This window comes from Ricinus communis, chromosome 4, assembly GCF_019578655.1.
Source record: "Ricinus communis isolate WT05 ecotype wild-type chromosome 4, ASM1957865v1, whole genome shotgun sequence".
In the NCBI taxonomy this organism is placed as follows: Eukaryota; Viridiplantae; Streptophyta; class Magnoliopsida; order Malpighiales; family Euphorbiaceae; genus Ricinus; species Ricinus communis.
The window spans coordinates 14,100,461-14,116,963 of record NC_063259.1 but is presented as its reverse complement, the minus strand read 5'-3'; the positions used below and the strand labels follow the sequence as shown (position 1 = coordinate 14,116,963).

At 28.5% G+C, this 16,503-nt stretch overlaps 1 protein-coding gene across 1 annotated transcript; it reads right to left on the bottom strand.

Moving 5' to 3' along the window:
- Nucleotides 1–1,394: 1,394 nt before the first annotated feature.
- LOC8279012 (leucine-rich repeat receptor-like serine/threonine-protein kinase BAM3) lies at nucleotides 1,395–6,003 on the bottom strand. Its single transcript, XM_002532663.4, has 2 exons — nucleotides 3,208–6,003; nucleotides 1,395–2,095 (listed from the first exon to the last, which is right to left on the bottom strand). The coding sequence occupies exons 1-2, from the start codon at nucleotides 5,843–5,845 to the stop codon at nucleotides 1,758–1,760; spliced, it is 2,976 nt and encodes a 991-aa protein (XP_002532709.2). The 5' UTR covers nucleotides 5,846–6,003; the 3' UTR covers nucleotides 1,395–1,757.
- Between the last annotated feature and the right edge of the window lie 10,500 nt (nucleotides 6,004–16,503).

Here is a 16,503-nt window from a genome sequence, read left to right as displayed (position 1 = left end):
GCACCTGGCCCAATGAATATCGCCTATTCTGGTGTTTATCAATGGTGGTATATAGTCGATTTACGTACTAATGAAGATCTTTATATCGAAGCTCTTTTTTTATTATTTCTTTTTGCTCTAACCTCATTAGTGGGTTGGTTACACCTATAACTAAAATGGAAATCAAGCGTTTCGTGGTTCAAAAATCCTGAATCTCGTCTGAATCATCATTTGTTAGGACTATTCGGAGTAATCTCTTTAGCTTGGACAGGACAAAGCCTTAGGAAGCAGAAACAACAATCCTTTTATTATAACTAACTTCAACCAAATTGTTTTTAAAGCATATCTTTATTTTTGTAAAAAATCTGTTTGACTCTTCAATTTCCTTTATTATTTTATAATTTAAAAAATATCTTAATATATATTATACATTTAACACTTATATTAAAATGAAGATTTAATAATTAATTATTAGGTCATGAACAATATCAAGTAATATCATTAATATTGTGGAATGTTGTACTTAATTTATAAAATAATGTATCCATTAGATCAATAAATTAATTAAATATGATGAAAATTTCAATTTAATTCTAAACACGTATTATTCAACTTTATAAATCCAAAAAAAAGTATTTCAAGAAAAATCTTAAGAGGGTTCAAAGAGATAGTTTTGAAAGAAAATTATATAATATCAAAAAAGAAAACAGAGGGATTAAAGAAAATATTTAATAAAAATATAAAAAGTAAATTATAAATTCAAAATAAAATGGCATATGTGTGTGCCGAAACATTAATTTTACTATATAGTTATCCAATTTTATCAATAATCTTAGAGACATATTCTTTTCTTTATTAAAAAATAAAGATCCCTAATCTCTTTTTTCTTTCTTTCTAGGTTTGCTTCTTAATAAAATGATAAAAGTAGCTTAGTTGCATTTTTATTTTAATTGTCCAGAAAGAAAATTACAAAATAAAAAAAAAATTCTGAATTTGGATTTTTTTTATTTTTAATTTCTATTTTTCAATTGGAGATTATAACAGAAAGAAAAATTAATTTTATATAATTTTAGATACTGTTATCTCAACACCATGCCGATCTTAAGAATTATGCAATAGCCACATGTGCATGCTAATTTGTTTGTATATATATTTATTTGAGATAAATAAAAATAAAATAAAATCTCGAGGCTTAATAGGTAAACTAATATTTAAATATGGATCTATGACATAATTATTAATTTATAACTATAAAAAGTAAGAACACAAATTAAAAGGTGGATTCAATAATTCCTTTTTAGAAAATTTCAAAACTTAAATATATATATATATATATATATATATATAATAAAATAAAATTAATACTTCAAATCATTTTGTCATTATGTCATACCATCTCAATGGTGACACAATAATGAACCCAATAATTATCATGCTTTCTCTTTCATAACATACACATTATTTTTTTTCCCTCTACTCTTGTTTCCATTGCTAGATAGAATGACCAAAACACCCCCTATAAATGTTTTTTCTCACTACAAGCAGCACGAATTATTATGTGCCTTTCAAGCGTAACTATAACACAAAAATTGGGTAATAAAAATACAAGGCAAAAATCAGAAAATTTAAAAGGCATCAAACATAATATATATATACTATGATTTATATTAATGTAGCTACTGCAAGAGCAGAGAATCACCCAATCTCAACCACTGGATCTGTCAAACAAACCAGCTGCTTGTATGGTACTGCTGTTGCTGGCATTAGTTATGATGAAGTCACTGCATGTGAAATGTATTGGGTAGTTTAGCTTGTGCAAGCATTTGAACCACTTCTCTCATGGTTGGTCTTTCCACACTGTGTTCTTGAACACATAGCATTGCTACAAAGAAGACCTGGGTTGCCTCATTTAGTGGAATGTCACTTAGCCTTTGATCCAGGATCTTAATCACCTTTTCTTTGCTCGAGTTTGTCTGTATTTTAGTCCACTGAACAATGTCTAATCCTTCTTCCTCGAAAGCACCCACCGGTCTCCGACCTGTGATTAGCTCTAGTAATACCACTCCGAAACTGTATACATCACTCTTTTCGTCTACTTTCAAAGTATATGCATATTCTGTAATAAGAAATTTCAAAATTTTATTAAAAAAATTGTAAGATTTTTTCTCTCTTAAACATTGCGGATAAAATATTTTATATTAATGAAACTTAAATTCAGAGAATTGATTATAGAATTATGATGTCTGTTTAAAGGAAATGATATTGTGAAAGTGTTTTTAAACCCATGATACATCACTATATGTATGTACTTTAAAAGAGGTTCCAAACATGCACTATTGTTTTCACACAGAAAAAGAGGGATTGAACTCATCTCCCAAGATAAAGCAGCAACAAACAATTACAAGTAGGTGTAAAAAAGGAAAAGGTGACTGTTGCTTTATGTCTGTGATGCATACCCATATATTTAGTGTCCTAGTCCTAGGGCTTAGGGAAAGTAAAGATTAGATCCCCAAATAGGATTCTCAAGGCAGTGTTGCTTGGATTTTTGTGGATTTTGTTATTTATTTCCCTGTTCATGGGCTTGGGTCAAAAAGGTTGCTTGTGATTGGGTGTGGAATCAGTCTGGCTTTATGGTTTTCCAAGACATGCATAAAAAGCTCACACCCCACCTCTACCTTAAGCTTGTGTGATAAAGCTAAGTGGAAAAACATAAAAATAAAAAATAAAAATAAAAAAAGCAAAAGATAGAAGAATTTTCCCCTTTTCTATTTTCTTTTGTTACAAAGAGAATTTTTCCTTTGTGTTAGTGGAGAGAGCCTTTACCCTTCTTGGACTCCACATCTCTCTTTGATTGCTACTTTTGTCCAAGAAAAATGTATAAACAATTGGGACTAGTCTATAATTAATTAAGAAAATTACAGGGAAAAACTTTGAAATCCTTTTGTACAATCAAAACCCAGAAGAAGTCTTGAAGAGGAACAAACAAATAAAATGATTTGAATCAAATGATTAAACCAGCATCTTTTGGGGACTTAATCATTACCCCAAGTCAAAGGCAAATGCTTTTCTTTTCTAGTGGCACAAATCAAGTATCTATGTCTCCACATCCAGAAGGGTCCAAGGTTAGAAGTCAATTCAATGGGACAATGCTAATTAAAATTGACACAAAAATCAGTCATGTAAACTAAAGGAGCTAGTGAGTTAAAGAAAGTTTCTTTTTCTTCTTACCTGGAGCAATGTAGCCATAGGAACCAGCAATTGCAGACATGCATTCTGATGTTCCAGTGTCTTGCAAGAACTTGGCAAGTCCAAAATCAGCTACATGAGCTTCAAATTCTGAGTTGAGCAAAATGTTGTTGGACTTAACATCCCTGTGGATAATTAGAGGTGAACAGTCATGATGCAAGTAACATAACCCTTTTGCAGCTTCAATGGCGATTTTCAATCTTGTATCCCACTTGAGAAAACCACCTCTTTTCCCATGCAGAACTTCACCTAAGCTTCCATGTGGCATGTACTCATAGACTAGTAGATTCATCTCTTTATTTGAACAAAATCCCAGCAACCGTACAATGTTCCTATGCCTGATTCTGCCTAATGTTTGTATTTCTGCTGATAGACCATTATCATGAGATGATCCTTTGCTGATTCCTAACAGTTTCTTGACTGCTACTTGTTCTCCGTTAGGCATTATCCCTTTATACACAATCCCAGCTCCTCCTCTTCCTATAATGTTGTTTTCTTTTACACATTCCAGGATGTCTCCACAACCGAATTCAAGTTTCTGAAATGCTGTCAGCTTCCAACTTCTCGAGTTCTTTCGTCTCTTTCGAGTCTTGATGATCGCCAAAACAGCAAAAACCAATGAACATAGTAATAGTCCCAAAGCAACTAGGAGCTTGAATTTTCCTGGAACCTGGGACTTAGAGTTATTTTCATCATGGAATTGTAATGAAGAGAAAGAAGAATTGTTGCATTGGTTCAAGTCATAACCGCAAAGAAGAGGATTACCAGCAAAAGATGAAGAGTTAAAGAATGTATACTGTCCAAATTCAGGTATAGAACCAGAGAAGTTATTGTGGGAGAAATCAGCAGAAGTCAAGCTTTTCATGGACCCAATTTCTTTAGGAAGGCTTTGGTTTAGGTGGTTCCAAGAGATGTTGAAGTAATTTAATATGTGAATTTGGCTGATCTGAACTGGAATTGGTCCTGAGAGTTGATTTTGGCTCAAATCTAAAAATGTCAGCATTGGACAATTACCAATCTCAGAAGGAATATTGCTAGAGAAATTGTTTCTACTCATATCCAAAGTGAGGACATTTTTTAACTGACCTATTTCAGGTGGAATTTTCCCTATGAATTGGTTTCCACTCAATAGAAGAATCTGCAAGCTAGAGAAATTTCCTATAGATGCAGGAAGAGGCCCGGACAACCGATTATCTGAAAGATTCAGCTGCTCTAGCTTTGAGGATAGCTTACTTGTTTGCAGGGGAACTCGGCCAGTCAGATAATTGTTCTGCAACTCCATCAGAGACAACTCTGGCAAGTAAAGAAAACCGCTGGGAATAGATCCTGTCAGGTAATTCTGGCCCAGTCTAACTCTTGATAGTGTATCACAGTGACCAAGATCATCAGGTAAAGGACCGAAGAGAAAGTTGATTCGCAGAATTAGAATCTGCAGTTTCCTTCCTAAGCAGAGTGATCTAGGAACTAATCCAGTAAGCTTGTTGCTGGACAGATCAAGCTCAACTAATCTGCCATTTTCTCCAAGCTTTTCAGGAATGGACCCTGTGAAATTATTCTTCCACAGCTTCAGGACTTCCAACTTTGGTAGCTCCGCAATGAAATGAGGGATCTCTCCATGTAGCTTATTAAGGAATAGGTTCAGAAGAGTGAGTTCTTGAAGACCAGAAAATTCAAGTGGGACATCTCCTGTTAGTCCATTGTTTGAAAGATCAAGTGATTGGATGCTGCTCAAATTGCCCAACTCAGGAGGAATTGTACCAGTGAGCTCATTTGTCTGCAAGAAAAGGGTATCTAACTTGTTAAGATTGCCCAGCTCTGGAGGTATTGGACCCTCCAAGCTACAATTTGCAAGGTCAAGATGAACAAGATTGATCAGCTTGCCAAACTCTGGCGGGATTCCTCCATCGAAGTCGTTGTAATAACCCAAATAAAGCTTCTCAAGATTAGTCAGATTACCAAGCTCACAAGGTATAAAACCGCGCAAATCATTTCCTTTTACTGACAGAAAATTCAACTGCTTCATAGTCCCATAACTTGCAGGGATAGTGCCTGTAAAGTAATTCCCGCCAAAATCCAAGTGCTTGAGTTTATCAAGTTGAGTAACACCCAATGGAAGTGAACCATTGAAGCTGTTGTCATAAACATCAAGAACCTGAAGCTCTTTCAACCGAGAGAAATCCCAATGCTCCACCTCCCCACTGAATTGATTATCAGAAACATTGAGGAATTGAAGCCTTGAAAGCCTGTGAATTTCAGTTGGGAATTCGCCAACGAAACTGTTACCGGGGAGAGAAAGATGGACAAGAGTTCGAAGTTCGGTGATGACAGGTGAGAGGATACCAGAGATGTTGAAACTGGAAATATCTAAAGAAACTACTGATCTATTCATTTGGTCACAACTGATACCAGCCCAAGAACATAGATACAAGTAGTTAGACATGTTCCAGGTATTGAGAGAAGGATCATAGGATTGGAAAGATTGTTTAACAGAAACAAGAACTGAAGCTTGTTTCTTGAGGTAGAGATTATGTAAGGAAAGTGAATCACAAGAATTCATGAGAAAAACAAGCAGCAGCAGAGAAGAAAGGAAGGCCAACCTCACATCAGAAGCAGCAGCCATCGCTAACTAACAAGATTTGAAATGGATTAAATCACAAAATGGGTTCTTGAGAACCCAATTCTTTTTATCAAGATTCAAGAAAATCAATGACCATTTCATAGAGTACATAAAGAAAGAGAGAGAAGGGTGTAATGAATCTTTAAAAGGCAAAGTGGTTGCACATCAACAGCATCCAAGAGGTCCTGTAATTCTTTTCTTTTATTTATTATTATTATTCTTTGGGTTACTATCTTTTGCCTTTAAAAAAGAAAAGCTAAAAAAGCAAATGCTAATGCATAAAGATGTGTAGCAAAAAAAATAGACCGTTTCCTCAACCATTATTTGAATCTTCTGTTACTTTTCAAACCTAAGTTACAGATATACCCTTTACTTTTCTTTCTTAAAAGAGTATGCATCAATTTCTTGGCAGCAGAAACCAAAAGAAAAAAATCCCAGTTAGCAGTTGCAATCTGATATATATTCTTCCATATCTAAGCAACAAAATCTTGCATTTACATAAACCTGCATGCATGTTGACTAAAACCTGAATTAATTAATAAAAACCCTAATTAAAGCAGGAAACAGGTCTTTCTTTCTTGCTTCCTGTATTTTTTATCAATAAATTTTCCCAGTGATCTCATCCAACTTTACGTTTTCAATTTTATTATAAGCTCTGGGTTTCCCCACCCAAATCACACTCCACTTAGGTCATAACCTATTGGTAAGAATTGATATGGGTATATCATCAATCTAATCTAGAATGTTTTTTCTTTTCCTACTGTTTACCAGCTCTAAACCCACAAAAGATTTGATTATATTGTGCCAAGCAAGCACATCTTTGAGCCAACTCCGATTGCTTCTTGATTAGGACTAGCTAGGACATGACCCAAATCCAAAAGCTCTAAAATTATTTAAAAAATAAAATGAATGGAAGTACCAATATGAATAAATCTAGGCCATTATTTCCTACTTGTGCACTACAATTCAATGATTAATTATTAGAGCTCAATTAAGACCTTATTGATCCTAATAATTATAGCTTTGTCAAGGAAAGTTAGCATTCAGTGAAGATTAATTAAGGGTGGGTTACAATGAGCGAAAGAAATGATGGGTTATATGCACAATGGTTTGGTTACTAATACAATCAATTATACATGCCTCAAGTTTTTTGTCTTTTTGACTCCATGAATCATTAGCTAACAGCATTGCTTTTTCATTACTTAAGTTTTCCTTGATACCCGGGGGCGGGACACAACACAACCTTTTGTTTTTTCTTTTTTTTTTCCTTCTTTGTTTTTAATCCTTATCGTCAAAATATAACGTACATAACTATGTATATATTAAATCGATATATGATTTATATATCATATAATATCAAAATATAAAACACTCATTTATATATATTTTTTTTAAAAAAATTATTAAATAAATAAATCCGTAAGCTAAACTAATTCTATAATGATATTATGTGTGCTACATACACCGAATTTAAATAATAATTTTCTATTAATTTTGTTAGTTATTTGTATACAAGCTAGCTAAGTACACCGACATGCTAATGATTACTACCTAAAGACAACCTTAATTTGTAGCAAGCTAGCACTCTAGGCATTCTTTTTAACAGTGTCGCGCGTGGTTAGCTTGGCTTTTACCAAAAACCGCAACTATTAACTTTTCTTTGATCCGCGTCGCGTGTGGTTAGCTTGCTTTCACCATAAACGCAACTGTTAATTTCTTTTAGCTTGCGTTTATAAGAGTCGCGGCGGTTAATTATTAGTATAAAAAGAAATGAGAGTGTGATTTTGGAAATGTTTCGCCGCTATTCCTACGCCTAGTTCTCTATTCATACTTTATATTTATATATATAAATTTCTAAAATTTAAATTTTTTAGATATTAACACATAATTTTTTTATTTTGATACATAAAATTTAAATTTATATGTAGTTTTATAATTTTTTTAATCAATTTATTGATTTACATAAATTACATTCCTAATTAAATACTCACCTTAATCCTAACAAATAGGATATTAATTATATTTTAGTATTATAGTAACTAATAAATAATTTTCTAATTATATATTAATACTAATTATATCCTAAAAAATAATATATTAATTATATTAATTAATATATTAGTTTTGTAGTTAGATAATAATTCTAATTCTTAAAAAATAACATTTTAAATAATATTTTTAATATTTTATTCAATGATAAATTAATTTTTTTAATTATATAATAAATTTTTAATTTTAAAAAATAGTAATATTAATTATATTGATATATTATTTTATATAATATTAAAATTAAATAATAATAAAATTTTAAATTTTTTAAAAAGTTAAGGACATTTAAAAACAGTTAGTTTACTATTATTTTCTAAAATTTTATAAATTAATATTAATATTAAAATTTTATTAAATTATATCTATAAGTTTAATTTTATAAATTAAAATAATATAACCGAATAGATTTAGATTAGCTTAGTAACAAAGTATGTCCAATTCTTCAACTTAAAAGAATTTATAATGTCTTTTAACATACTGATTACAGTTAAAAGATTAAATTATTAGTGAAATTTTTTTAAAAAAATCATTTTTTTTTTCTAAATAATTCATGAATTTGTAAAAAGTATAACTCAAAATTGAATTTTTACTCAAATAAAAATACCATTTGTTAGTGATAAATTAAGATGAAAATGTGGAATTCTACTTTTGCTTTAAGGTGGATACAGATAAATATGTTGGTCCTTTAAAGGGACCATCATCTTTATTCTTTGTCACTTGGCATAGTAATAAGCACCAGCACTCTTACCACTTTAGACCCAATATATATATAATAAATAATAAAGCAAAGTGATGGGTTTGATTTTGGAGAATGTCTGGAATCATCACTTTAGAATCTGTTTTCTTTTTTTCTTTTGTTTTTTTCTCTCTCCCTTCATATAGTTATAGTGGACATGCTTCAATCTATTTCCCTTTATCAATTAACTTTTTACTATTTTGACAGGAAATTAATTCAGTTACAAGCAACACTTTAATTTTTATGATAATCTGAATGAAAAAGAGATTACAACAAGATAATTGTTAAAATCAAAAATGGCAAGAAAAATTAAATAAAGAGTCTAGTGTATTTTTACATATATAAGTATAATTCTGCTATAGTAGATGAACAAAATGTAATCTTTAATGTGCAAAAATAAATTATCAAGTATTAATATGTCCCTCCTCACTTCCTCTCTTTTCTTGACCCTGAACATTTGAAAATAAGGAGTCAAGGATAAGCATTTAATGTTTGAAGGCAGGACATGTGACCCCAGCTAGCTAATTCAATTGGCAGTGAACTTCTAGTGGGGAAGTTTCTCTATAAAAGATAAGATAATTATAAGGCATCAGGCAGCTGCTAGGAAGCCATTGAAGGACATAGAAAAAAGAGGTGATGAAATGATATAAAAAAAAAATAAAAAGAATTGAATGGTGATTGAATGCTTTCTTTGCACTATTCATTGATTTTGCAAGGAAAAAAGATATACAATCATTTCTATCTTCCCTTGATTTGCATATGTTAGATTAGATTAGCCCTTTCTTTTTTTCTTTTTCATCTTTTGGAACCCAGGTAGGCCTGCTTGCTTTGTTCCCATGCCTCAGTACATAGTGATGGTGCTTGCTTGTAGGATGATCATCCATCATTATTCATGGAATCTTCCCACTCTCATTAGGCCCCTTTTGCAGCCATGCATGTATTTATATATATCACCTGATTTAAGGAGGTCACTCTTCTCCTGAGAAAAGTTTTATTTTTGTCAAGAGTTCATTTAGTGATAGGTGACTTCAAAAATGTTTCAAGTCATAATAAGAATTGGCCAAATACTTACGTTTATCCCATGAAATTTTCATATGAAGTGACTTCATCGTTGAATTTTAAATTCAATCTTACGACTTCGGTAATTTTAAATATTTTAAATTTGAATTTAACAGTTGAGAAATATGTCTGTTGTAATTATTTGGTGATATTTAATTATATCAACATAATATTACATCGAATAAATTTATTTAAAATTATGTATTGAAAACAATTAAAAATAAAAAAAAACTCGTTATTTTTATAATATAAAAATAGAAACATAAAAAGAAAAGAAAAATTACATCGTATACGATTTTTTTTATAAAACACAATTTAAGTTTTTTTTAGTAAATAACTCCCGACGTGCCAATGAGTCAAATACACTCAATTTAAAGTTTTTAAAAAAGTAAAATAATATTAGATTTTTAGATTTTAATTGAATTATAAAATTAAAAATAATATATATTTTATTAATTTATTGATATAATATTTAGTGATGCGCTGTACAATAGCGTATTTGACGAAATTTAAAATTTAGTTAAATTTTTTAAATTTTTTCAAACACGCTCTTATATACCGCATCACTAGATACTATATCAATGAATTAATAAAATAAATATTATTTTTATTTTTTACAATTCAATTAAAACCTGAAAATTTAATATTATTTTCACTTTAAAAAAAATTAAACCGGGTGTATTTGATTCTTAAACACAAATTCAAAAAATTATTTGCTGGAAAAATTTAAATATATATACCAAACAACTCAATATTATAAAATTTATAAAATTATATATTAAATTGTTAATAACATTATACTATTTTATATATATAAAAAAAGTATACCTAACATATATAATATATTTTTGAAATAAGATTTTAAAAGAAAAAGCTTTTCACAATAAAAATGCATTTTTAGTAATTTTTAGAGTATTTATGTAAAATCCCAAAAGAAAAGGAGAAAGAAAAATAAGAATGTGTTGAAGCTTATTAAGAGTGGCTATAGGATTGCTGTTAGGGGTTAAAGCATATCTTTTTCAATTTTTCATACTGTTTTTCTTAAATCTTTTCTTTTTCTTTGGGTGATAATTAATAGATTTTATATCTCACTTCAATGAATTAAGGGTATGCAAACCGTCATTTTAACAGAAATTAAGAAAAATTATAATCAAGTATAAAGTGATAACTATTTTCGTTCTATAGATAAAAAGAAATTATAATCGAATAAAAATAATAACTTGAACTAAACCAAATTTATAGAATTGACCAAATTGAAATTTTATTTTTTTGATTAATTTATGTTTATTATAAGAAAATACTCATATTACAAATAAAAATAATTAATGAAATAATATAAAATATCTTTTAATCTTTTATAATACATAGTAAAACATCAATCAGGTCTATTTTTTCTAACTTTTTGACAAAAATTAAATTGAACCAAAATTTATTTAGTTTCATGATTCCAAACCTAACAGAAATCAAATTAATAAAATTAGAACTAAATTTAATGAATTCGATTTGATTTTCGGTACGGCTTTATTCACCCCTAAAACAGACCATGAAAAAACTAGGTAACATCATAAAGGGGGGAAAATAGGCACTTAAATATGTAGTGGTAATGTTTATAAAGATTAAAGAGGTCTAATGACTATTAACAAACTTAAACAAATTGCAAAATTAAAGCTCAAAAACCCAAATTATGGACTTAAGACTATAAACCATTTATAAATTTATACAAAAAAAATTACACGTGTACATAAACAATATGTGGACATTTGTTTTATTCTTTTTGAATTGTTGTTTTTTTTTTCTTTTCTATTTTTAGTTTTTATTTTATTTTATTTTATTTCTATTTCATTGAGGTTGTATATCAGCAGAACTGCCTTGCATGTACTATTCCATCCCATGCTGAAAAGTAATTGTGAATCTTTTAAGAGTAAATAAATTACATCTCAGTATCTTGTAAACAGATTCAATTCTGCCTACAGTTATTGGGTCAGTAATTCATGGAAGCTTGAGTTTTACAAATAGTACTAGTTGTTATGTGGAGCTAAGTGTTACATCGCGAGATAACGTCAGAGCTTTATGTATAGTTGTTTGTAACAACCCATTCCATGTTGAAAAGTAATTGTAGAATCACCTTGCACTTATTAAGTTCTCTTACTCTTATTTCTTGTATCTCTGTTTTGGTTGTTGAATTAGTTTCATATTTTATAACTCGTTTCATAGTGACATGATTCCGAAAGGTGGCTGTTCTAATATCTGGAGAGGTATTTGCTTGATTTGGCCTTATATGATAAGAGGGATCTCTTGGAATGTGGGTGATGGTAAGAGCATAAAGTTTTGAAAGGACAATTGGTTCGAAGGTGTTGGTCCCTTATCTTCTATTGCGGTTAAAGAAATTCTTATTTTTGATAGAGACAGAACCTTGCCTTCTTATATTTCGTCATCTGGAGGTTGGAATTGGGTTGCTTTCCAAGCATTTCTCCCATCTTTTGCATGCTTGAAAATTGTTGTTGTTCTCCCGCCTTGTATGAATTCTTCTGCAGATTGTCTCAACTGGAATTTTTCCAGCACAGGTAAGTTCTCTATCTCGTCTGCTTATGATCTTATTACTGACAGAAATTGTAGAAACCAAATCCCTTGTTGAAAACTATTTGGAAGTGGAGCGGGCCTTATCGTATCCACGCTTTTCTATGGCTTGTAGCTCAGAATCGCCTTCCCATTAAGTCTCTATGCATGCGTCGGCATATTATCTCTTCTAATGTGTCCTCGATGTAATGAAGAGGAGGAATCTGTCCTTCATGTCTTGAGGGGCTGCCTCTTTGCTTGTGCGTTGTGGTTTCGCCTTATTCCTCATCAAGATTGGCAACGCTATTTTTCCATGTCCCTGCATGATTGGCTTCTCTTTAATCTTTGTCAAAATCATCCTATTGGCTCTAACGAGATTAATTGGAAGCTTCTATTTTGGTTTTCATGAGTTTCTCAGTCCTCCGCAAGCCTTGTCGAGCAACTTTATTGCTTGCAGCCCAGGTGTTTCTAGATTCAGAGTTGTTCTTTTTCTTGTTTGGGGTTTATCCCCTTTTTGTTTACCAAAAAAAAAACAAAGTAACTTCAGCTCTTTATAAGAATGTCCATGTGTCTGAACTGGAATTAATATTAGAAGCAATTCATTGATAACATCAATTGTCTTCCTTAATTTCAAATTGAATTGTTATGCTGAAAGCATAATCTTTTGGGCTCACATTATAAAAGAGTATGAGGAGCAGATACAGGCAATTAGTAGATGAAGGATAGCTTTGTGTGGACACTTGGAACTGTGCTACTGAATATGGTAGGCAGGACTGCCCAGTATGAGGTCCTAAAATAGAGCAAGAAACTTCAATCTTCTCAATTACAAAATAAAACATAGTGTGTGTGGACTGTGGAATGGAAGCCGCTTGCTGCTTTCTTTTATGTTCTCTTAACTTTTAAAAAGCCTCTTTCCCAGTATGAGGTCCTAACACAAGGCAAAAGAATTTGTGGTTTCCACTTTCCAGATAAAAAAAGATAATTTCTTTCTGTTATCATGCAGTCAAAGGATAGAATATTTTGGATTATGTATTTCAAGGTATTGAAAATTCATCAAATAGGGCGGTACAGTGGGATATACCATTAAGGCAATCCTCAATTATAAATATTGTAACTATAAAAGCTCCATCTACATTGTAGTTTAAAAAATAAAATAAAAGTTTATAAGACTAAAATTGAGAAAAAAAAAAAAAGACAAACTTTTGAAAATATAACTTAATGAAATGATTACCAAATAGAAATATTGTAATATTAGTTTATAAAATTAAAAATATTAGCTTACTAGAAATCTGGACTAGTGATAATAATATTCTAATCAATCTATATATATATTAATTTCTGATACCTAAAACATTTTTGATATGTAAATAAGATTTTTATTTTGACATGTGTACTTATTTTTTATAATAAGATTCAAACTTATGTGTAATTTTATAATTTTTTCTATTAATTTATTAATTCATAAGTTACATTCCTAATTAAATATTGACTTCAATTCTAAGAAATAGTATATTAATTATATTTTAATATTATATTAACTAATAAATAGTTTCATAGTAGATTACGATACTAATTCTATTCTAAAAATAGTATATTAATTATATTTTAATATTATTTTAACTAATAAATTAATTTTGTAATTAAATAATAATTCTAATTCTAAAAAATAAAATCTTATATATTTCTAATATTATATTTGATAATAAGTTAATTTTTAATTATATAATAAATTTATATATTTTAAAAATAGTAATATTAATTATATTGATATATTAATTTATATAATATTAAAATTAATTAATAAATAATTCTAAAAATAAAAATATTTAAAAATAATTAGTTTTGTTATTATTTTTAAAATTTTATAAATTATTATTAAATATTAAAATATTTATTAAATTATATCTATCAATTTGATATTATAATTAAAATAATGATAATTGTCGTACAATGTTGTATTAGTTTTACATATCCTTTCCTAGATAGTAGAATTTTTGCACAACTGTTTGTTATTCTTTCTTGCACAACTGTTTGTTATTCTTTCTTAAAAATTAAAAAAAAGTTATTGCTAATTAATTTAGAGATTTCTGAAAAAGAAATTCTCAAATTTCAAAAAGTTCTTATAATATATATTTTCTCTTTTTACTAAAGATCAATAGTAGAGCAACACAATTTTATTTTTTTATTTCTCACAAATCAATCTATCTTTTTAGCAAATCTATTGTTGAAGGTATTAACTTCTTTTATTTCAAAAGTTGGAAGGCCTAATCTTTATAACTTGCCTAAGTCCTTCACAGATGTTAAGCCACTCCTCCAGATAGATAGATAGACAGATAAAAACCAGTAGCTGATGCTCAAAATATGTTGCAAACACAAGTGTTTTCCAGGAGATGAACAGATAATTATAAATCTATCTCTGGTTTGTGCTAGCATTGCCATGATTGAAACAGACTTAGGTAGCATTGGTTGTGTTTACTCTTATTAACATGAATGAGGAGAGTGGACTCACTGCAACTGATGCTTGGAGATTTACTGAAAAAGAAGCCTGAATTGCTATGTCTGCAGCAGATGAAATGAAATTTTGTAGTGTTATATATAATCCAGTAAGGGCATGCTTGAACATATTATTAGTTTTCTAACTGCACTAACATGATTGTCTCACTGTATGCATATGTTCCCTTCTGCTTAATTTACAAAACCTAAAACTATTTCCATCAGTATTTGAGTCTACTTTGAGCTACATATATATATATATATAATCTATTAATATTGTAGTATACTATTAGTGTTTTGTTATATATATATTTTTTTTAATTTATCATCAAAAGTTAATTTAACTAATTTAGATCGTGTCGGACAAAACTCTTGCTAATAATAAAATACTATCTTAAGAGTTTTAACACAGTTACATATTCAAAACTCGGAGTCGAAACATTGATTCAGATATAGAAGGCTCTTCCATAATCACTTAAAAAATAAAACTTCAAATTTAGGTGGCTAACCACACTTGCAGTCATTTATATGGTTATCTAGACTGTAGCACGGAAAAAAAGGACAAAGCTGAAAGTGGGTGAAGGAAGATGAGCACAGAAGAGGAGAAATAAGTCGATTACAATTTAATTTAAGCAAAATTTAAATATTTTAAAATTATTTATATTTACAAAGATCATATTATATAATTTAATGTCAGTTATTAATATAAAATAAATATTTCTAATTAAAATATTATCTTATTATTATTTTTATGTATTAAAGTTAAATAATATTAAAAATAAAAATTAAATTAAACAATTATGTTTTAGTTTAGCCAAATAATCTATAGACCAATTAATTTTATAAAAAAGTATTTAAGTTGCCGAGTACATTATCAATGAAGAAAATTATGATAATCTTGTAAGTTAAAAGTTGAGTTTTCTATCAATTACTCAAATGAGATTAATACGAATAGAATTTTTATTTTTATTTTTAGTATAGTTTAATATTAGTATCTAATAAAAATAATAATTTTAAAATATTTATTTTATTTATTATTTAAATTAAATTATATAATAATTTAATATAAGTATTCTTAATAGTTTAGATTTTTCTAGGACTAAATTATGCTAAAAAAGTAAAAGTAAGAAAATATTAAATTTATTATTTTAATTAAACATTAAAACTAACTTATGCTAAAAATAAAATTTTATTCCAATTTGATAATAAAATTAATTTTGGATTATTTTATATTTGATAATAAATTTAATTATCAAATTATAATATTAAATTACCAGTTTAATTTTTCGACTAACACAAAAGAAGGTAGTAATTAATTTTATTAAATTTAATGAGATTTTAATATAATAAAAGATACAGAGATAAATTTATGTATGTATATATATATATCTTTGAGACTTAAATTTTTTTAGTATGTGTCCTTTTTTTGACACATAGAATTTTTATTTTTATAATATGTACTTACGTATGATTTTACGATTTTTTCTATTAATTTATTGAATAATAAATTACATTCCTAATTAAATAATAATTCTAATTCTAAGAAATAATATATTAATAATAAATTATTTTTCTAACTAGATAATGATTATCCTAAAAATAGCATATTAATTATATTAACTAATACATTAGTTTTCTAATTATATAACTATTCTAATTCTAAAAAATAAAAATTTAAATATCATATTCGCTAATAAATTAATTTTTTGTTATATAAATAATATCTAATTCTAATAAAGTAATAAAATCGATTATTGATAGTATTAAT